Below are 23,305 nucleotides of genomic sequence, written 5' to 3' on the forward strand. Positions count from 1 at the left end.
CATCCAGGCAGCCTTAGAATGTTCTGATAGAGGCTGGGCCTCTCAGGACCATGCTGCTCCCTGAAAGCTTTGGGACACTTGCACCCTCAACCTGCTGGGAGCCTGGGCTGGGCACCCTTTACCTTTAATGCCTTGATTAGTATATAAGGCATACTACTTGAGCAGAATACCAAAAATAAATTAGAATTTTGGCCCACTGCTTCTAATCACTGCTTATTAAAATGGTCTTCAGTTCTTCTCTGCTAAAAACGATTTCAGGATACAAATTATTTCCATCATTGCTTTATCCTTTCTTATGTGTCAGGGGATAATTTGACTTCTAACAAAATTGAGTCCTTGTGTTAAAGTCCTTGTCTTTTATTAAAAAAAGAGGGGGGCTTTTCTTATCTGGTTAGATTCTAGGTAAATTGGGGAAATATTATTTGCATTTCATCAACAGCTTATTTAAAGGTGATTTAATCTGTTTAATCCCCAGCTTAATTCCAAACAGGAATGGAGGCAGCAATAGTTTCTTGCCCACTGATGTGTGCCAGGCAGAGATCCAGGCACTTGGGGCAGAGAAGTAAATCAGTCAGGGATGGTGAGGGGTGGCTGAAATTGTGACTGGGGCACAGGCAATCTTGGTTGGCTGTGGTAGGTGAGCCCATGTATTATATTTGAGGACAGCCTCATCCTCTGGTCTCCTACACAGCTGGGCTCAGCTGTGGTCTGGAGGAAGGGGGCCTGATCCCCTCATTTTATTTCAGCTCTCAATACAGAGGTTCACTTCCTATAGCCTCACAAATATTCCGAAGGGTCCAGGATAAAAAGAGGGGATGAGAGGCAAAGAATCAATGGAGAAGAATAGAATGGGGGGAATGTTGCCAAATGTCAATTCATGTTGCCAGTGCCAATTTATTACCTGACCAAATTTGGCCTGATGTATATGGTTCTCCCCCACCCATAAAACCCCCCCACCACTACCACCACGACCATATGCTTAAGGCCAAAGGCAGGTCTCTCAGTCTCTGGTCCTGAAGATGTCAGTCTTCAGACCTTTTCTTTCTTGTGTCCTGTGTACTCCTTTAGAAAAGTTGGAGCACTCTGAACTCTGTAGCATGTTTTCAGAGGCTGCCAGTTGCCGGGTTGGGCAGTGAGCTGTGGGTGGGTATGGAAACTGGAAAGGGAAAAGGAGTGTTGCTCTGTCTTCCCTGATCACTCAGTCATATGGTGATGTGAGTTAAACCCAAGGAGAAATGCTCCCCTCTCCCCAGTGTCCTACTTAAGTTTTTCCCTTGGTCATATATCCTGAGTACTGTTCCTTTTCCTAAGTCCAATCCTGGAACAAAGAAGAAAGGCAAATAGCCACTAAATACATGGGAACATGGTCCACGTTCATGTCAGTATTAACCAGAAAAGCCAATTAAGATTGCAGTAGAGGGGTGCCTGGCTGGCTCAGTTGGTGGAGTGTGTGACTCTTGATCTCAGGGTTGTGAGTTCAACCTCCTTGTTGGGTGTGGAGCCTACTTAAAAATATCTATATCTATATCTATATCTATCTATCTGTCTATCTATCTAAAGATTGCAGTAGATATTGAGCAGTTTGGCAATTTTAAATATGTATAAGCCAGCAATTCTGATTCCAGGAATATATTTTAAGAAACTAGCTGAGTGGATACATCAGAATAAATGTGTGAGGATATATATATATTTTTTTTTTTTTATGATAGTCACAGAGAGAGAGAGAGAGGCAGAGACACAGGCAGAGGAAGAAGCAGACTCCATGCACCGGGAGCCCGATGTGGGACTCGATCCCGGGTCTCCAGGATCGCGCCCTGGGCCAAAGGCAGGCGCCAAACCGCTGCGCCACCCAGGGATCCCTGTGAGGATATTTTTAAATCACTGATTATGAGAGAAGTCCCTCAGCAGATGATTGGTTAATAGATTGCAAAGCATATTTAGGCTGAAATGTCATGTAGATGAAGGAACTTAAGGGGCAGTCAGTCTCATGATTTACATGGTGTTTCGTCAACACCGTGTGGTCCTGGCCTTGTCTCAGCCCCTGGCACTGCTGATATTCATGTCCAAACCTCTCAGATCTCCTGCTGTGGGAGTTGGGAATGACATAGAGAAGAGGACCAAGAGTGTCAGGGAGGTTGGTAGAGGCCTGCAAAGGAGCAAAACATTGAACAAACAGCTCCCCCAGAGGGGGCAACATGAGAGGTCTCTTCAGAGAGGGTGGTTCCAACTTTCTGTAGATCCTGGTTCTTCTGGGTGACCAAAGAAGTTGTGCTGCTTGTCCTCACTGTGTCTGGCTGAATTCCTGAATATCCTGGCAGTAAGATGAAAAACAAAACATTTCTGTCCCATGGTGCACAAGGACAGGACATCTCAGCACCTGGGTCTTGTAGTAGACACTGTTGTTTGGTGAACCCAGGAACGATACTCACTTTCTCTGGAACATTGCATTTTTCTTTGGACAACCATTGTTTTCCACCTTCAACCTCTGAGATTCAAGTGAAGCTGGCTCTGCTCCCTGGTTCCAAAGTGGTCTCATCAGAACCAGTCCCCAGGACTTCTGCTAGCTTTACTGAGAAGTCTTCATTCCCCATGGGAGCAGCAGGGAAAACTGGGTCCATCTCACCTCCTCAGAGAGTTTAAGAACAAGGTAAGGGCAGGGTGTGTGTGGAGTCATGAGGGAAAGTATAAGAACCCAGTGTTAGCAGCCACTGAACTGTTACCACACTTAGGCCTGACCAGCAAGGAGAAGGAGGGGATTCTGGACCCTAGAAGGAGATAGTCGTGTAGAGGACATCTTGTTGGACAGACAGAGATGAGAATCTCCAAGGTTGGAAACAAGAAGACCAAGATGCAGTTGAGTGGGCAGTTTCACACAGCTGGAGCCAGGTAGTGGAGGCAGAGTGGGAAGAGATAATGTGGGAGGAGGGGAGGCCGGGATGGATTTGATTATAAGTGGCCATTGAATAAATGCCACCGCAGAGGATTTTTAATCAGAAGTCAGTGACTTGATTTACTTTTCTGGAGATCACTCTTGATTCAAGCGGAGAAATGCATCATATATTAGGACAAAAGAGGAAGGAGGAAATACAGCTGTTGCGGGGGAAGAAGTGGTAGCACAGATGAGGAGGGGGGCCAAGGACAGTGAAGTGGTGGGACCAGGTGCACAGATACAAGTCAAAGTGGGAAGGGGCTTGTGGTAAAGTCATATGACCTTGGCTACTCCACTTTCTGAGCCCCAGCTTCCTACCCATTTCACAATGGTAAGGTTGACAAGTGTTAGTGGTTAAGAGTATTGTTTTCGTCAGATCTGGATTTGAACTTCAGTAGGTACCAGCTGGGTGACCTTATGCAAGTTGGTTAATGATAAAAATGTACCATTTATTGAGCACTTGCTATGTGCTAACTAGTAGAATCCTTCCCAAACTAGTTTGTTATTCCAGTTTACAGGGAGCAGGAACAGTAACGTGGAGAGGGCAAGTCATTCGTTTGAGGTCTCAGCGAGGATTTTACTAACCACCACATTACCCTAACTTTTCTGTTAGGGTCATCCTCCCTGTGCAATTGGGAGGATTCAAGAAGAGGCCTGGCTAATAGTAGATGTTGATTAAAATATTATTAGAACCATTGTCATTATATTCTTTGTGTTTTCCCGAGTTTTTGCTGGCAGCAGGCATCACTTGGATAAATGTCAGGTGAGGGGGGCAAAACTCGCAGCTGCTGGCCTCTCAGTGGAAACTCGGGGTGTGGCCATGGGGGTGGGAGCGGACTGCAGGGCGGGGCGGGGCCAGGCCGCTGGAGTCGGGTTGGGGGCGGGGCCCGGGGAGAAGGGGCAGGGCGCGGGCCGGCGGCGCATGCTCCGTGGTGCGGCCCGCTCCGCGGCGGCCGCGGGCGCCACCGCCCACTTGGGGCTGGCCAGAGGCAGGCAGCCGGGGTGCGGAGTCAGGGTAGGGCTGGGCGAGCGCACGGCCATGGCCCCGTGGCTGCAGCTCTGCTCCGTCTTCTTCACGGTCAACGCCTGCCTCAACGGTTCGCAGCTGGCCGTGGCCGCGGGCGGCTCCAGCAGAGCGCGGGGCGCCGACACCTGCGGCTGGAGGGTAAGGAGGAACTTCTCGCCATCCCCCAGAGCGTGGCGGGCGCGGTGCGCACAGGTGCTCGCGGGCACCCGAGCCGGTGCCGACTTGCTGCCCTGCGCCGAGTCAGCGGCGGGGCTGGGATCCCCGCTGCCCTCGCCCTTCTTCCCTCCCTCCCGGGGCGCGCGTCCGACGCCCCCGCCTGGATGAAAGGGGCCGCCCGCCCCCCGGCTTTGTGTTGTTAATGAGGCGCGGCCCCTGGCCGGGGTCTGGCTCGCAGAGGGCGGGCGGGAGAAGGGCGCCCCACCCTTTGTTCCCGGACGCGTACCCCCTTCACCCCGGGGCTGGGATGCTCGGAACTGTCGGGCCTGGGGGCGCTTTGGAGCTGGAGTCTGCGGGGGGGGCCGGGTTCTTCCCCGACCTCGGGTCCAGAACTCTGTAGAGGCCCGGGACTGCCAGAGAGGGGACCCGGAGCGCTGGGGAGGGGTGCGCCCCCTCTCGTGGCCGCATTGTTCCTTCTAGGCTGGGCCGGCTTACCCCACTTTCACCCCACCTCCGACTCCTGCCTTGCTGGAAAACTTTGCTCCCCGTTCAGCGCTTCGTCTAGGGAATGGTCTCACGGATGACCTACACCCCCTCTCCCCGGCCCCAGCTTGACTTGCGGATATTTTTCTAGGCCAAAGGAAGGCATGAGTTTGTCGCCTCGGCCAGGTGCCCCAGAGGAGACTGGAGAGGTGCACAGATGTAGTTTTCTTGCTGTAACGGAGCACTTCGACGCTGTCCGGGTGGTGGGGAGTTGGGCAGGGAGCGATGTGCGCGGGGATGCTGCTGTCCCCGGTCCCCACCGGTTCCCACCAGGGTTCCTGGGCTTGGAACCCGCACTACATCTGTCTGCCTCACGTCTCCTACCCAAGTCAGGGCAGCCAGGCGTCAGGTTACTCAAGCTCCTTAGACTTGTGGAGAGGATGTGGGCTTTGCACTCAGGAAGCCACGGACATGACCTTGGCTCTTCTGGGCTCTGGTTTCTTCACCTGGAAAATGGGAATTAAAGGGGACTTCCTAATTATCCCAGTACTGTTGCGCTGAGAGATGGGTCATTTGCTTAGAACAACTCTGACACACCTGGGATGTTCTGCATGGCCTCAGTGCAGTCAAGGCCTAGGACCTAGTACTCTCTTAGAGTCTCAGGCTAGTGCTTCCCGCTACCTTGTCCCACATTCAGAGAAGCACAGTGCAGAAGACCAGGTATGAGTCAGGCAGCTGGGATGTCTTCAGACTTGATAGCCATAACACACCCTCCCACCAACCCCATAGTGCATATAACCTTCCTGTTTGAGTAAAACATCATATTTTCTTACTTTGTCTTATTTAGTAAAATAACTATTAATTTTTTTAATAACTATTAATTTTTAAGATAGCAAGTTTTCCCCAATTTTTAGATCAAGAAGTTTTCATTAAGGCTATCTCATATTGACTTATTAATCCTGCTAAACTTTCTGGATCTAAATGGATATTTCAGCTTTTGAGTAACTGTGAGAGCATTACATGCATTTCATTCTGAGTTTTCATCTGACAGCATAGGTGGGTCAGTCCAAATTGCTATTTTTCTGCAGTTGTCTAGGTGGCTTCATGCATCTGTGTACAAAGCTTTTGAAGTTTTAATGGTTTGGGTATAATAGTGACCCAAAGGAGCCAAGGTGGTGGTTTTATTCTCTATGCCTGTGGGAATGTGTTCATTTCCTCTAACTGCACCCCTGTCCCAAATTAATGGTGGCCTCTGCCCCAGGAGCCTCACACTGAGGCTGACCTTTCTCCCACCACAACTCCTAATTGGGGGTGACCTTCTAAACAGCTTTTACTTTGGTCCCACTAATTCTCTCCTTGGGTCATTTTCATCCCTTCTTGAATGAGTATGGAAGCCCCCTCCCAGATTCCACATTCTTCTCAACCCAATACATGACTCCTTCTTTCCTGGACTTGCCTTTTGGTGCATATGATGGAGCCACCAGCTCTCTTCAACCCCTCCTGCCCATCTGCCTTGCATACCCACCTTTCCAGCCTGCTCCCTAACTTTTGGGCCCTTTGTGCTGTTGAGGCATGTTTTCTCTGCTCCTAGGATGCCTTTTCCTCCCCCTGAGCACCTTCTGCTTGTCCTAAGCCTCAGCTTGGGTGATACCACCTTCCGGGAAGCCCTCCCTGAATGTCATTCTCTTTGCCTTCTCAACCAGGTCCTTGCACTTAGTTCTCACCAGACTGCATTGTCAATATTTGTTCACATCTGTGTCTAGGACAGGTTTCTTTAGCCAGGCACTTAACCTCGTCTTGGTGGGCTCTGAGCCTGGAACCCTGTAATTCTTGGCTGAGCCCAATTAGACCCTGCAGCCTTCCTCCTAAATCCTATATTAAGTGATGATTTTTAGGAAGTGGGTGGAGAGATGAGATCACTGAGTTCCAGTGTCCTCTACACAGCAGGTTTTTGCACATGCTGTTCTGTCTTCATTCCTTCTCTTTACACCTCAGCCTCCCTTCTCTGCTCCAGCAGCACTTCTTGCAGGAAGCCTTCCCTGCTCCCATCTCCCTACATATGTTCTTCCAAAAGTTCTGTCAGAGGACTGGCCAGTGAACACTGGTGTACAATGATTTGGGCATATGATTCATGTCAGAGTCTCCTACCAGATGATGGGTATTCAGCTCATAGATGTTGGTCTGTGTTCTAAGGTTGCTTACAGTCTAGTTGGGGCCATGCAGGCATAAAAAGAAGGGTCAATATGTGTGCATCAAACAGGAGACAGCTTCCTGTGGGTCTAAGGTCACATGGAACCTGACAGGAGGACAACAGGGTGCAGGATCTGGGTGCTGCAGAGGAACTGAGCCAATAACCCCCTTGATCTCCAGGGAGCGTTCCAGAAACTCTTGCCCTTGCAGCAGTGTGTATTTTCCCAGGACTCGCAAGGTGACTGCAGCCAGCTAACCTTCAGCAGCATTTCTAACACACCCTTTGGGGAGGCTCTCTTAGGAGCTGGCCTGGTTTAAGTGGTCAGATTTCACAACCTTCCTATTATTAGTGGGGCAATTAAGGGGCTGATACCATCTTGAACACAGCTCAGTGTTTTAGAAATGAGTTGTGGGCACACTTCCTCAACTACTTAAAAAAAAAAAAATCTCTTAGGGCCCTTGCCAGGTAAACTTGCTCTTGGAGTAATAAATACAATTTTCCCAAAGCAGTAACAATTTCTTTTTTTTTTTTTTTTAGCAGTAACAATTTCTAAAACCGGTCCTCACACTGGGTCTTAACTTTTGCTTCTTGTTGGTGGAATGGTTTTATGTTGGGTAACTTTATATCAATCGGTTGTGCTGAGGCTTTTTTTCCCCCCTCTTGCCTTGCTAGTTGCTTGAAAAACATCGATGGAACAAAGAATTAGGCATCGGCTCCCACAGGTTTTTATTTAGTGACAGTTTCCTGCAGAGGGAACAAAAATGCCTTCCTATCTAAATGGGGTACATCTTCTTTAGTCTTTTATCTCTGAAACAAATGTCTACCCTGCAAAAAGCCTGCTCCTCCAGGAATTCAGGAAGCCAGAATGCTGGCATCATCTTTACAATGAAGTGCAAGTTTCCCATTTAAGGCAAATACTTCATCTCAAAAGGTAGGAAGGAATAGGGTGGTACTTGGAAAAGAAGAAGTTCCAGCTGGTTAAAATTTAGGTCCTGATAAAAGTCCAATCCAAGAACTCTCCTTGGCTGTGGGCCCAGGCATGTTTATTTGATTCTGAATTGGATGCGTTTTCATTCACTTGCAGCTCATGGCTCCCTAGCCTGCATCTGGTCTGCCTGTCTTGTGGCCATGTCTTCCATGTTATACATGCTCTTGTGTCTCTTATAGAATTCTTGGTTAAAAAATGACTCAGCCCTGGTTGACACATTTTTCAGAGAGACATTTTTATAAGAACTGCGATGCTTTCCTGCAGCCTGTTTTGCCATGTTAATTGGGAATCCTCTTGGCCAGGGTCCATCTCTCTTGAACAGCCCTCCCTTCTCTCCCCTCCCCCATCCATCCCACCGAACCTTCCCCCCCCCCCCCCCCCAGCCCCTGCAGTGCCTGGGGCATTGTGCTAGTTGTATTAACAAGGGGATACAGCTGGGTGAATGAGACCGGCAAGTAAGTACCGGCTGTGGACCCTTTCCCCTTTCCCGCTGAACACAATTTCTCAAAGTCTAGGGGCTTCCAGTATCAGGATTGCCTTGGGAGCTTGTTAAAATGCAGATTCAAGGCTAATGCGACCAGAATGGGAGTGCGATGGGGGTTCAGGAATTGGCATTTTAACAAATCCCTCTGATGCTCTCTCAATGATGTGAACCATTGCTTTAGGAGACAGGACTTCCCCAGGCCAGAGAAGTGGGGAGAAGCCACATTCTAAACATTTAAAATCAGAGTTTGACTTTAAATTATTTTCCTGGACTTAACAGAGGAAGTGGAGACTTTGTCAGAGCCCTGACCAGTGAAAGGGGTCAGGCTGGCTGAGGGGATCCCAAGAGCCAGTTGGGCAGGGCATCCTGGTTTGGGTGGATGCCTTTAGCCTGAGGTTGAAGAGGAGGCCGGGAGTGAAGGCAACCCTGACGCTTCCATGGGTTCCTCCCCAGAACAGCTGGGCTTGTCTGGAAAACAGTCTCAGGAAAGAGGAGAGTAGCATCCAAATCATATTCTCTGCAGTTCAAACCTTACAGAGTCCCTACAAAGGAAAGAACTGCTAATGCTTTTGTAAGTCTTCATTTTAAGTTATTTTTCATGCTTCATTTGGCCTAAAATGTGTGTGTGTGTGTTTAAGCTTTTAGACCCTCTTTTCCCCTCATCGGTCCCGGAGCTTTTCACATACCATGCCCAGCAGATGTCTGCTGCTGCTGGGGCCACCCCATCAGCAATTAATTGTATCTTTTCATTTCTCATTGCCCCTTGTGTCTGCCTCTGATAGATGGGCTTTTAGGCTTCTGAAAGCTTGCACCGCCCCCCCCCCCCATTTGTAAGAGTATAGGCTGAGGGAGGGGGCTCCAGTATCCCTAGAAGCTTGACAGGTTGGGGTGAGGGGCAGTACCCTTGGAGGAGACTTTTCTCCTGCATTTTACCCTGGCAGTGGAGACCCTGTCTGTTTCACATCTACCCCAAATTTGGAGGTCTCCTGTCCTCAGCAAGCTCTGGGGGCCTGTCTGTGCTGGGGCCAGAGGCCCCAACTCCCAGCAGCCTGACTTGCTCGTCCGGTGGGAGGCAATGTCCTTCTGGGCAGTGTTTGTCTTGGCTGCTGGGACATTCTGAATGGTCCTGACACACGATTAGGTGACTGATGGCCCCACAACACATTGTCTCCTCCAGGGCCCGGGGCCTTTGAAGCTCTTCCCTGTGGGAAGTAAAGAGACTATTTGCTCTATTAAAATGCCTTGGAATTTCCTCTGTTTAACCACAGGCCACTTCCTCTCTGCCACTCTAAACCCGGCAGGGCCACTGGCTGATTGAAAAGACACAAGCCCAGGAATGAGCACATCCTATTGAAACAGATAGTCTTACTACAGATTAAAAGCTGAGACAAATCTCTAAGAAACCAAATCTAAGGGGAAATCCTAGAGGTGGCTCCTTATCTTGCTCAAAATTTCGCTTGTTGATGTAATTCACACTTGAAGCGCCAGTGCATCATAGGGTACTTTTTTTTTTTTTTTGAAAGACAGGAAATCTACATTGTAATAAAATTAGTGTGTTATATTTACATGTGGCAAGTTAAAGTCGTACAATAAGTGGATTTCTCACTGTGTGAGTTGGAAAGTCTTTATTATCTGGGAAGAGCATGGTGTCTGTTCATAGAAAACCATACCATGCTTATGCTCTATTTGCAGACTCTCTGCTGGTGCTGGTTTCATGTGCTCAGAAGTCCCAAGTAACGAGTTTGTAGCCTAAATAATGCCAAGAGTATCTCTGGGGAGGCTGTTCCTAACCGTTTCCCAAGCAGTATCTTGGGAAAGTTTAATAACACCAGGCGTGAAACTAAAAATTACCTAAGTAACAAACACCAAACATTTAAGCCCTGTCTGTACCGTGTTTTTGTGATGGGACCTAAAAAAGGAATGACTACCTGGTTTCTAATGGAGACTATTATTTTAACATTTACAACTCCATTGTTCAAAGCATCTGTGATAAAAACGGCTTCCCTTTTCTTTGGTTCCTTGTTTGGAAATGTTGGGGGAAGGTGGATGTAGCTAATTAAGGCTACAACATTTAAAGGGGGGACTTAATAGGTACCAGCTGTCCTCAACAAATCACTGAGTGGATGACAAAATAAAGATGTGATGTGAACACACATGTAATTCTCTTCTAAAACGGAAGTTGGCCTATAAATTGTCTGATTTAATGGCATGAATGGAAACTACCTCCATTAAAAAAAAACTGCGCTTTTAAGAAGCATTTGTTTCTAGTGCTAAAATGTCTTATTTGCATAAGGCTGGTACTTTAAAGAGTTGAAAGGGCAGTAGATGGCAAGTATTATTGGAAATTTAATAAATTATAATTTTATTGTATGTTCCTCATTCCAAACCTGAACATTAATCATGAGGCTTTTTCATTAAAATTACTACATTGTAGGGAAGCTTGCTTGAATGTATCAGAAATGTCCTATAAAACTGAAGCAGCAACTTTGAAAGGGAATGGAAATTGATAGCATTTATTAAGTGTTCCAATGGATATTTAGATTTTACACATTAAATGAATGCTTTAGATGAATCCTTCTGAAATCGTAGGGGATTAGACTTTAGATATAACCTTTTTAGATTTGAAAAGTACTTTATTTCCTTAAAAACTAGGAGTTTTTCCAAGTGTTCTGTTTTGTCAGTTTTGTAGAATGACACCCCCCCCCCCACTACCTTCAACCCAGCCCCCATTGAATGGTAACCCTTTAGAAAATGCTGGCTATGGCCCCAGACTTCTGGTCTGAGATGGGGATAGAGGGAGGGTTTCCTTGGAATGAAGAAGTGCATTTTCCTGAGATAGGCCGTATGGTTTAAAAACCCTTTCTCCGTGATTCGATTTTGTCCAGGTGATTTCTGGTTTCTTCTCTCCTGAAATGCCTCCCCCCTTTTACCAGAGGAAAATGCAGTGTAATCCAGACCAATGCACGAGCAGTCAGCCCTAGCAAGTGTGGGCTCTGCTGAGTGACAGTTTATCACTGCCTTTCTCTGGAGTGGGCACATTGGCTCTGGGTGGGGCATGGGCACTCACATGGTTAGGATTTATTTAGCTGCTTAATATCTGAAGTTCAAGAAGACTAATCTGGAGTGAAGAGGTAAGCCATGTTTTTTTTGAGCAGCTACACTGTGTCAAGTCTTGGTGTGGTTCTGTAGTTACTTAGATTTTGCAGGGAAAAGACAAAGATGGTAGGACCATCTGGCTCCCCACCCAGCTGAGGCTGTAAGAAAAAGGGATAGGGGCTCAGAGACATGGACTTGCAGAAAGGATTCCAAGGTACAGGGAGCTCTGTCCTCTCTCTACCTCCCCACTCCTTCCAGAAAACATGAACCACAGTTCCTGCTGCTCCTCATCCTAGAACAGTCCACCTATGCAGTTGCCAGTGTGAGAATCAGGGTAATGATGTGTCAGTGGCTCTGGCACTGCTTGACATCTTTGGAAATCTGGCTTTTTATTAGCCCATGTCCCCTGTGGTTCCCAGTAATTTTGGCTTCTTTGCCTTAGTTTCCTCTGCTTTGGAGGAAGCTCACCTTTGTCTGTGAGGCTTCTCCACATCGTGCTCCCCCTTCCCCGGTCTCCCCATGTGAATTTCACCTGTGCCAGAAAACCCTACATTTAGTAACGTCAGACTCATCCCATCATGACTCCAGATCTAGTGAGAATGCATCCAGCCTTTTGCAGTTATGCGTTGAAGAAGCAGCAGAAACTTGATTTGTTCATGAAGAAGAAACTTAATTTGGATGGTTCAGAGGGGCTTAGAAGAAGGGAATGGATGGCCAAAGAAGGCAAGCCCCCTCCACCCCCCGGCAAATGGAACCAGGAGGTGGGGGATCCTTTGAAAGAAAGAAAGACGTGGCAAAGCTGGGGGAGGGTAGTTCATTTGACAGGGTGAAGACAGGAAGGCTGAGGATGTAGGTTGGGACTGGATTATAGGGTGCCATGAGTTTTGCCTGTGTGCACCTGTCAGGAACCATGAGGCTTGACAGGTTTCTCCAGTGGATGAATGGTTTAATAAGAGTAACCCTCAGTGGCCATTTCTTCATTCACTGAGTGTTCGGAGCTTTCTATGTGCTGGGCCCGATTTCTGGAGCTTAGATTGTAGCATGGAAATAACAAGGACAACAGAATAGTGACGTGACCACCCTATTTGAAATAGCAACCTGCCCTCTTTTCCTCACTTTGTTTTTCTCCACAGAACTTTTCACCATGAGACACACATGGTGTTTTCTTGTCTGTCTCCCCCACTGTTGCGTCAACTGCATGAGGGCAGAGCCTGTATCTGTTTTGCTCTCTGCCACATCAGGAAATCTGGAGCAGGCATATTGTAGGTTATTCCCTGCATGTTCCTTGAATGACCAAGTGCTCTGCAGGAAATTATAGTCGTTGATGAGAATGATGGTGGCACGTGCAGATGATCTCAGGTGGTCTCTCTGCTGAGGTGACATGGAAGACGAGCAGTAGTCCTATAGATATCCTCTGAACTTCTAGGTTTTCTTATGTTTTCACAGCATTAGTGCATCATGTGGCATTAGGTGCTCAGAGTTAGCTAAAATATGCTCCAGCTATTCACATCATAGATTATTGGCACCAAGTGTCCACCTTGGTCACTGCTGGGCTGCAGGATGTTCCAGGGGATGACTGAGGTAGTGATTGGGTTGGTATTGGATGGAGATCAATACCAGAGACATGGACATGGAGGAAGGATTCCAAGTTACAGGGAACTCTGTCCCTATACTTTGTAAAGTGTTTGTTGCTTCAAGAGGAGATGTTTGGACTGTACAGTTTGCACTGTGGATAAAAAAATGTAAAAATGTTACTGTCCAGTGCTAACCAAGCATCCTGGTTTTTGGACTTTATGAAATAATTCCCATTTCCTAGCAGCAGCTGCCAGCTGGTATGAAAACTTTGTGTTTTTAACAGAGGTACGGGTCTCATTTTGTTTCATCCCTTCTGGTTGTGAACACATTTTATTTTCTGAAGTCACTAGACGGTCCATCCAGAATCAAAGATGCTCTTTGCCTTCTTTCCAGGGCTGTGGGTTTGCTGGCCAGCTGTGGTAATGAGTTTTTGCCTGGCTTTGATTTTCATGGCTTGCCTCCCTGTGGGAGGAACTAGATATTTCTGATCTTACCTCTGCTCATATTCAGATCCAGCCAAGCAGTCAGTGACTTCCCGGGCTTTTTTGTGGGAGACTGTGGGAAAGGTCCTGGTTGGCTGGTTATGAATTAATGAAATCCTTAGAAGGCTTCACTAAAGATAGCTCCTGTGGTTTAAAAAAATAGCATTGCCTTTTTAATTTGAGAAAGAGGTCATGGAGTTTTACCAAAATTAAGCAGAGAAAAATGTAACATCTGGTTGTGCTGCCCAAAGGCTGCTTCAGGGCAGTGGAGCCGTGGGTTCCCAGTGTTGGACTCGCCCAAGGTGACATTCACCCCCCATCCCTCATAAGGCTGCTCTGGACATGCTGCCTCTCTCATTGTTCTCCTCCCTGGGTTTTGAAGTCCTCAAGAGACAGAAATTCTACCCCCACATCTTTTCACTTGAGCACATTTCCCATTTACTGAGCTTTCTTCCTTTTACTTAAAGGGTCGCACTTTTTTTTTTTTTTAAGTGCATAGTTTTCGAGTTGGTCAAGACTAGTGTAATTATTGCTTTTATCTCATTAAAGAAAGATGAGGGTGGATAATGGGGGGAGACTTTGGGCGGAAGGGGGGTTTTAAAGAGCTGTTCTAAAAAGTTTTTAAATTAGTAGGCTTTTTGACATGAGGAAAAAGAGAATGATAAATTGCAGGAGAAGAGTTTTAGGGAAAGGAATAAAGTGGCTTTTAAAGGACCTATGACTGTTTTAAAAGCAGAAACATGAATAAATGTCTGCTGTGTGTACATCTCCACCTCCCTTTGCCCAGTTAAGTGAATAAGTCCTATTATTCTGTTTTTTTAAATTTTATTTTTTATCTTAGATCTATGTTATATAAAGACTATGTAATTTTCCTTTAAAAACCATTATTCATATTTTGGACATATATTTTCTGAAACTAATTAGGAAGATGAAATTTTTGCTACGGAGCACCCTCCTCCCCACTCTTGCCAAGCCCAGCAGGCGGCCGCTGGTTACTGCTATCTGGGCTTCTCTTTACTGTGCTTTCTCTCCCATATTTTGGATTCTGAAAATTTTTAAGCCTATAGAAAAATTGAAAAAACAGTAAAATGAACACCTATTTACCCTTTGCCTAGAGTTACCAGTTGCTTGCCACGCGTATGTCAGCTGTCTCACAGTCCTTCGTGATTTCTTTCTGAATCACATTCTAGGATTCAGACAAGGATTACTCTTACATAGATCACTTGTACAGAGACATCATGTCTCTTCCATCTCCTCTACTTGAGGACGGCTCTTCCACCCATTTCTTTTTTTTCTTTTTTTTTTTTTTTTAAAGATTTTATTTATTTATTCATGAGAGAGAGAGAGAGAGAGGCAGAGGGAGAAGCAGGCTCCCAGGACCAGGCCCTGGGCTGAAGGCAGTGCTAAACCGCTGAGCCACCCGGGGTGCCCTTTTTCTTTGGTCTTTTATAACAGGGTCACTTGTGGTGTAGATGGTGCCACAAGTTAGATTTCTGAGTGTTTCCTCACGACTAGGATCAAGTTAAATATTTTGGCCAGATCCCTTAAAAGGTGATATTGTGCCGTTGTGTATTAGATATCAGTAGGTAACAAATATGGATGCAGTTTCAGCGATGAGCATAATTGGTTTTTCTTATTTGAAATTGTTGCACATGGAGACCTTGCCAGTGGTTTAATCCAGTTGAGTCTTAGGTTGTCTTTTTTAAAAACGCGATGCTTTACATTAAGGCTACCTTTTTACTGGGAATCCAAAGCACGGGGCGTCATGTGCTATCCTGTAATATAATCTCCTCTCTTAAAAACGATTTGAAATGAATTGTGCTCTCAAAATTAGGACTGTGGTGTCTCAAGAATGTTGAAGGCTTTTGCTATTCACACGGGCCGGTTGCAAACAGTTGTAGGTGTCGCCCTCAGCGACTAGGAACAAGTGCCTCTTACAACCTCTGTTTGGCCGGGGCAGGTTTACGGTTGAGTGCATCCTCGCACCACAGTTCAGTCATGACTTTCCTTTGTGCTAAGAAAACATTGAACTTTATTTCCAGTAAAGGCCACTCCACTCAAAACATATCCTCGAAGTCAGTTTCCAGCCTTTTGGTTCTGTGATCGCCTGTTGCCTAAATTACTTTAGTAGAGGCCCTACAGACAGTTTCATTACTTTAACCTGTATTGCTGTCGTCCGTCTAATTACGGGGCTTTTCTTTTCTTTGCCCTTACCCCAGAGGTGAGTAAGGGCGTGCAAAGTCAAAGACGTGTAAAGTTAATATTGGTTATTTTTTCAAAGTAAGTTAAAACGTCAAAAAGTGTCCAGTTGTTATTCTTGCAGGGTACCAGGAAGGCGGCCCAGACGAACCCTCCATCTTTTATTCATGAGGCCTGGAGGGCGGGCGGGCCTGTGCTGCTGGCGTTTGTTCGCTCTCGGCCGGCCCCCTCCCCTGCTGGCCGTGAAATGTCATGCCGAGATGGAATAGTGGGACATTCAGCACGCAGAGAATGGGCCGCAGAGGCGCACCTTTGCTTTTCATTTTCTTTTCTGGCACCGGGTCCCAGGTCCCCTCCTTGGCCTGACCGTGAAAGGCCAGAAAGCAGCAGTCTGGAGGCTGGCAGGGATGCGGTGCCGCCCAGCCCCGCAGCGGCCCCTGTGCTGGAATGTGCTGGACACAAAGGCCCGGCCAGCCTGTGCCTCAGGAGGGGGTTGCCTTTGCTTAGGCTCCTTTGCTCTGGTCACAGGGGAGGGAGTTCTTGTTTCCATGGCTGTGCCGCCGTCGGTTTTGGTGGGAGAGGGGGTGCAGAGTGCTTTTGGTTTTCAGAAATCACTTGGGGCTCACCATTTCTGTGCAGAGGGAGGCCCTGGAGCTGAGTGCTGAGGCCGCCGCGAGACTCCTTCGGCCCTGATGTGGTCTTTGGATAAAGAGAAATCAGGCAGCATTTGCTTAGCAGGCCTAGATTTCGATTCAGAGCAGTAGTTCTCAATTGGGGGTGATTTGGGGGTTCCCCGGAGACATTTTTCATTGTCACAACTGGGAAGGAGTTTTGCTACTGGCTTTTTGTGGGTAGGGGCCAGGGATGCTGCTAAACACCCTGAAATGCGTGAGCCGGCCTTCCCCAATAAAGACTTATCTGGCCCAAAGTGTCAATAGTGTTAAGGTTAACAGACCTTGATTTAGAGGTCCCATTTTAGCATTTGAATTTCTCAGCTCACTTAGCCTCATAACACTTTGCAACTTCCTTTCTGTTTAACAGAAGCTGTTGGTTCTATTAATCTGCATTCAGGATGAATTTCCATTAAACTCTCCAAAACATGATTAAACTATTGTGGTGCTCCTTGAAGATATTCCCTGAATGCAACTACTATTTTAAATGCAAAAGACGATTTTTTTTTTTTTTGCCATAATTTGATCAAAGTAGCATAACCTGTGTCTCTGTTTTTGTTACTCACTGATGGTCTGTGGATAACATTACATTTTTTCAGCATGAAACCCAACACTTCAAATCCCTAAAGCAGTCTCAAATTTATGGTTAATAAAAGCATTTATTGTACTGGATGTCATCTGTTATATCACTCTGGGGCTAGAAACTGGCAAGCAGTGGACAGGAAATATTTTCATTTCAAATCGCTTCAATCTTATGGTCTAGGGGCAAAAGTGTCTGATTTCAGGAAAGCCACGGTGAATAGCATAGTAATGAATGCATTTTTAGTTGATTAAGCAGGCATTCTCTCCCTTTCAAACAGTCTTCTCTCTTTGGTTTGGTGGGGCTAAATAAACACGTGATGTTAAATGATAGCATTTCTTGTGTTGGCCATACTTTTCCTTTGATCATCTGAAACTTTTCAAAGTGTTTTCCAGGAATCCTCAGCAGAACTGAAGAAGCTGGAGAGAATGGCTAAACTCAAGTGTTGACCCTCTTTGTAAATTGTTTACTTTCTGAGCAGAGGAGGTTTTCTAAGATGTTGTTGACTCTTCCGAATTCCCCTTTAAAAATGGAATTTGGTACCTTGCCCTTGGGATCATGCATTTAGGAGGAAAAAATTTTTGATTTTTTTTTTTTTTTTTTGGTTGCAATTTTATTGTACTTTGTGTCCTGATCTCCCATATCCAGCAGGTGAACAGTCAGGGTGAGGAGAGTTCCAATCTGAAGGCGGCCCTGTGTGGTGATGATGTATCTAGGACAGGGTGCCTTTCATCCTGGCTGCTCAGTACCTTCTGTATTATCTAAATCATTGCGGGAAGCCTGGGTGACTCAGCGGTTGAGCGGCTGCCTTTGGCCCAGGGTGTGATCCCAGGGTCCCAGGATCAAGTCCCACATCAGGCTCCCTCCATGGAGCCTACTTCTTCTTCTGCCTATGTCTCTGCATCTCTCTCTCTGTGTCTCTCATGAATAAATAAATAAAATCTTAAAAAAAAAAAAAAGAAAGAAAGAAAGCAGCATGTTGCTTATATTAAAAAAAAAAAAAAAAAAAAAAAAAATCCTTGCTTCCCAGAGAGCCTCGGAGGTAGGCAGGCAGTTATTTTCTGATGTGGTTCCTTTTTGCCAGATGAGGATTCCATGGCACAAAGAGCCAGGAAGGGATTAGGATGGCAGGCCACGTGATGCAAAGAGGCCTCTCTCTGCCAGAAACCAGAGTCACAGAGTTCTTACCCTGCCTGTGCCCCCCGGCAGCCGAGCCTGCCCTGCCTTCCGATCCCCCAGCCTGGGATGGAAATCTGCCATGTGCAGCAGAGCAGCTAATGGAGGTGGGAAGAGAGATACAGGGGAGCGCTTTGCAGATAATTAAATTAAACTAGGATTCGGCATTTACCCCAGAAGTTCCCTAGAGTCACCTGAGGAAAATGGCGGGGTGGGGGTAGAGGGAGAGATTCCAGGCCTCCTCCCAGACCTGCTTAAGTGAGATTTCCAGGGGGAAGGCCAGGAATCTGAGGTTTTGTTTTGTGTTTTGTTTTGTTTTAGAAAGCTTCCAGATCAATGGTTTTGGGGGGTATATGCAGGGTTGTTACAAAGGAGCTGTACAAGAAAATTTTGGAGGGTGATGGGATGGAACTGATTTGTATGCTGATTGTGATGGTGGATACACAAGGGTAGACATGGATATAAGTGTAAATTAATGGAAATATCCATTTTACTGTGTCTTAAAAAAAACATGCCGCCCAGGTGAAACTGAGCTGTCACCTCAGTGTCCGATGAGGTGACAGATGGTTCCTGGTGACAGCTGGGAAAAGTTTTCCAGCTGTGAGAGAATGTCACCTGAAACTGCAGAGGCAGGTGGGCTGAAACCTTTCAGCTCAGTGCTGTCTAGTAGAACTTTCTGTGATGATAGACGTGTTCTTCCCTGTATTGGCAGTTCAGTAACTATTACCCACTTGTGGCTGTTGAGCACTTGAAATGTGGCTAGTGTAACTGAGGAACTGAATTTTAAATTTTATGCAAATTACTTTATGTTTAGGTAACTACACATGGCTGGAGGCTTCCATGTTGGACAGCTTGTCCTTAGATGCAGACATGACCATATTGGGGGGCTTTGGGTCTGTGCCAGGTGCACAGGGGGCCCAGTGGTTCTTTATGCTTGATGGACTTTAGTAAGTCATTCCAAGTATAGGGCAAAACAGGAATGTAGACAGGATGTGTAGGTTGGTAAGGACAGAGAAAAAGGCACCTTGGAATGAAAACTGATGTGGGATCTGCCCAGGCAGAGGACACTCTTGCCGAACAGAGGAATCTGCTTTTCTTTCTCCAGTGCGGATCAGATAGCACTGACTTTGGCCCAGTTCCTCCCAGGACTTCCCAACCTTGTTCATCTTAAATGATGCAGCAGTTAATTTGGGTAGTCTTTAGTTGTGTCTCTGTTACCCTAATAACCCTATACCTCTCAGTTATATATGAAGCTGTTGGAGGGCCCAAGGGAGCCACATGCAAGACAGGGTCAGAGAATGTCTAGGACCTGGTTGGGGGTGTGCTGCCCACCCCCCCACCAACCGTGAGAAAGTGTGATGAACCATTGTGGGCATGCCTTGCTCCTTTTCAGGCAAGGAGACCCCATAAAAACTGCATCTGGGGCGTAAACCTTCATATTGACTTATGTTCAGACACTCTTAAACTTTCCTCCTCCGTGGCCTTTGGATTTATGTTATCTTCAGTAGTGTTAACGTTTTCAAATGTGTTAGAAAAGAGTAAGATTCTGAAGAGTGGCCTTGTGGTAGTAGAGCAAACCAAATGGTGACAGAAAGAATGTTCCAATATGTAGACATACTAGGTCTTAAATAAATTTACTAAATGGCTAACAAATTTCCTGAGATACGGACTTTTAACTCAGGAGATTTTGTTACTCTGATTTAAACATAGGAATGCCTAGTGTGTCAACTATACTTCAATAAAAAGAAAAGTGCCAAAATTGGGGGGGGGGGCTTTGAAATTAGTGGAGCTATTCCTTTATTTTTATATGAAAACTTCACTTCTTTGGATCCAGAAGAGAAGGACATTCTGAATTATAACATCTTAAAGCAGGGCTTCCTTGTGTTGCTTTTACAAATTGGTAACTTAAAGCTAATGCAAAAGAAAGGGGTGAGAGTGCTAAATGAACATTAAATGTGGTTCTTCCTTTTTTTTTTTAAACATTTAATTAATTAATTAATTAATTTTTTAAACATTTTATTTATTCATGAGAGCCACAGGGAGAGAGAGAGGCAGAGACACAGGCAGAGGGAGAAAGAGGCTCCATGCAGGGAGCCCGATGTGGGTGGGACTCGATCCTGGGACTCCAGGACCACACTCTGGGCCAAAGGCAGATGCTAAACCACCGAGCCACCCAAGGATCCCTTAAATGTGGTTCTTCCACACTTGAACACACAGGTGCATGTTGCTATGGGGTTGGAATTACTGGATTTATTTTTTATGGTTATTTTTTTGGTTTAATTAGTTTTCTTTTTTTGGTTTTTAGTTTCAGGTGTCAAATTTAGTGATCACCCTGTGCTCATCCTAAGTGCACTCCTTATTCCCCATCACCCAGTTCCCCCATCCCCTACCCACCTCCCTTCTGGTAACCATCAGTTCGTTCTCTGTAGTTAATAATCTGTTTTTTGATTTGCCTCCCCACCCCCACTATGTATGTTTTCTTAAATTCCACATGAGTGAAATCATATGGTATTTTGTCTCTCTCTGACTAACTTATTTCCATTTGTATAATATACTCTAGCTCCATCCATGTCTTTGCAAATGGTAGGATTTCATTCTTTTTAATGGCTGAATAATATTCCATTCTGTAGATATATCACATATTCTTTATCCTTTAGTCGATGGACATTTGGGCTGTTTCCATAATTTGGTTATTGTTGATAATGCTGCTATAAATATTGGGTGCATATATCTCTTTGAATTAGTTAAATTTGTTTTCTAAAGATATTTCCATACATTGACATAGTTCACAGACATGACACTTTTACTGGCCATGTAATATTTTCATGTTGTGTGCACCCCTGTTCTTGGCCCTGAAGCCCCACTGATGAAACATTTGGGCTGTTTCCAGCATATTGCTGTTATAAAGCTGCTTGGACATCTTCTTGTGGATTGGTTTCCAGCCTGCCTCTTTGGCCATTTTGATTTGCTTACTTGGCATATATTCTCCCAAATGGAATTACCATGGCAAAACTTTTTGTAGGTCTTACTGTGTGTTTGTTTACCAGCTTGCCCTGTATAATGATGAAGAATTGTGTTTTGGGAAGAGGGCAAATTTGGTTTTCAAATCCCAGCTCTGCCATTTGCTCTTCTTTATTATGACCTTGGGCAAATTTCTTCATCTGTAAAATGGATTAGTAAGAGATTATTCCCCAGGATTATTTTGAGACTTAAATAAGATACTGTCTTTAAAATATTTTGCTCTGCAACTGGCCACATAGCAAGTGCTTAGTCATTGGTGGTAATCTATTATCAGAGGAATAAGTGTGCTCATTTTTCCATATTCTAGAAAATATTGACATTTATAATTCTCATTCTTTTTTTTTTTAATATTTTATTTATTTATTCATGAGAGACACAGAAGGAGAGAGGAAGAGACTTAGGCAGAGGGAGAAGCAGGCTCCATGCAGGGAGCCCGACGTGGGACCCGATCCCAGAACTCCAGGAACATACCCTGAGCCAAAGGCAGAGGCTCAACCCCTGAGCCACCCAGGCGTCCCTATAATTCTCATTCTTTATTATTTTGTTTATACCTTATACTTGTCTTATTCTGCATTTATTAGAGAAGGAATGAATATTTCTACCTGATGATTTACCTTCTGAGTAAGTTTTACTACTTTTTAGTCTGGTAGTTTTAAAGTGAGGTATGGATGAGATGTTGCTTTTAGTAGAGAGTATTAGGGAAGATGTTTAAGTGAATGAGGGCTTTAAAATAAGAATATTGATAGACTCTTTTGGACTTAATAGCATATTATGAAAATAGTTGAATTTTAGTATTATGGTGGGAATTCTATATGTATCAGTAATTTGGCTAGTAAATCTTTTCTTCATTTATATATTTTCCAAGGTCGATTTTGGATTGATCACACATTTCCTCATAAATAAAATATAAGTTAATCCTGTTTTATTGGAGTTCTCACAAATTCTGATTTGTGAAGCCACTGTTAGACTGTCTCATTTACCTCAGTGTGACATGCCAGATGAAGGCATCCCAGGCCAGCTGAGTGTGATTAGGATAGGGCATGTGACCCCACTCGGTTTATTTATCTGTAAAATAGGACAGACTAGAATTCTTAAGAATGTAACAGTTATTTTTATTATTTTTATTTATGATTTTTATTTTTTAAAAGATTTTATTTATTCATTCATGAGAGACATAGAGAAAGAGGCAGAAACACAGGCAGAAGGAGAAGCAGGCTCCCCTGCAGGACTTGATCCCGGGACTCTGGGATCATGACATGAGCCAAAGGCAGACACTCAACCATTGAGCTACCCAGGCACCCTAACAGTTACTTTTATTGAGATAACTTGAACTTTTAAAAAACTCAGAGGGAGTTATTTTTCTATCATACCCATTCCATCTCCTTACTGAGTTTGGTCACTTTTGTTTCCACCTGGACTCTTGCCTCTTGCACACCTGGGTGTCTATTTTTGATCTCTCTAGAGAAAAGATACTAACTTATGGCCATTTTTGGCAGATCTTTCTCTAATACTGTGAACTCTTTGTCCTCCATATAGGTTTTGAATTTTTAAAATATTCCAACATAGGAGTGCACTGATTGTGATGAGCACCAGTCATTGTATGAAGTATTGAATCCCTATATTGTACACCTGAAAATAATATTAACTGTGTAAACTAACCAAAATTTTATTTATTTTTAAAAAATATGGGGGCGCCTAGGTGGCTCAGTGGATTAAGCATCTGCCTTCAGCTCAGATCATGGTCCTGGGATCCAGCCTCATGTTGAGCTCTCTGCTCAGTGGGGAGCTTGCTTCTCCCTTTCCCTTTGCTGCTCACCATGTTCATGCTCTCTCACTCTCTTTCACATAAAGGTATAAATAAAATCTTTTTTTTAAAAGATTGATAAAGGGGAGAAAGAGAAGGAGAAGCAGAATCTCTGCTGAACAGGGAGCCCAATGAGGGGCTCGATCGCAGGACTCTGGGATCATGACCTGAGCCCAAGGCACATGCTTAACCGACTGAGATACCCAGGTGCCCCAACTACTGGAATTTAAATAAAAACTTAAAAAAAGAGAGAGGCAAGCCAAAAAAAGAAAATTCACACACAGATGACTTTATTTTTTACAGAATGTGCCCCATCACCTCTGCTGGTCATTGTCAGTTTGCCTGTGGGATTTATCAGAGGTGCCCAGGGGTATTCATCTGCTTTGGTCCTCTGCATTTCCTGTGTATTTGTCCGGTTTGTTCACATGGCCAGAGGTCCCTTT

At 45.2% G+C, this 23,305-nt stretch overlaps 1 protein-coding gene across 2 annotated transcripts in view; it reads left to right on the forward strand.

Moving 5' to 3' along the window:
• Window positions 1-3,833: 3,833 nt before the first annotated feature.
• The window catches only part of IL17RD (interleukin 17 receptor D), a 69,640-nt gene continuing 50,168 nt past the window's right edge, over window positions 3,834-23,305 (forward strand). The window contains exon 1 of one of the 2 annotated variants that reach the window (XM_072720684.1): window positions 3,834-4,094. In XM_072720684.1, coding sequence (XP_072576785.1) covers window positions 3,852-4,094 — 243 coding nt within the window. In that variant the 5' untranslated portion in view covers window positions 3,834-3,851. The remainder of the gene's footprint in view (window positions 4,095-23,305) is intronic. The other variant, XM_072720685.1, reaches the window with a different exon arrangement.

Source organism: Vulpes vulpes, chromosome 9 (genome assembly GCF_048418805.1).
Source record: "Vulpes vulpes isolate BD-2025 chromosome 9, VulVul3, whole genome shotgun sequence".
Classification (NCBI taxonomy): Eukaryota; Metazoa; Chordata; class Mammalia; order Carnivora; family Canidae; genus Vulpes; species Vulpes vulpes.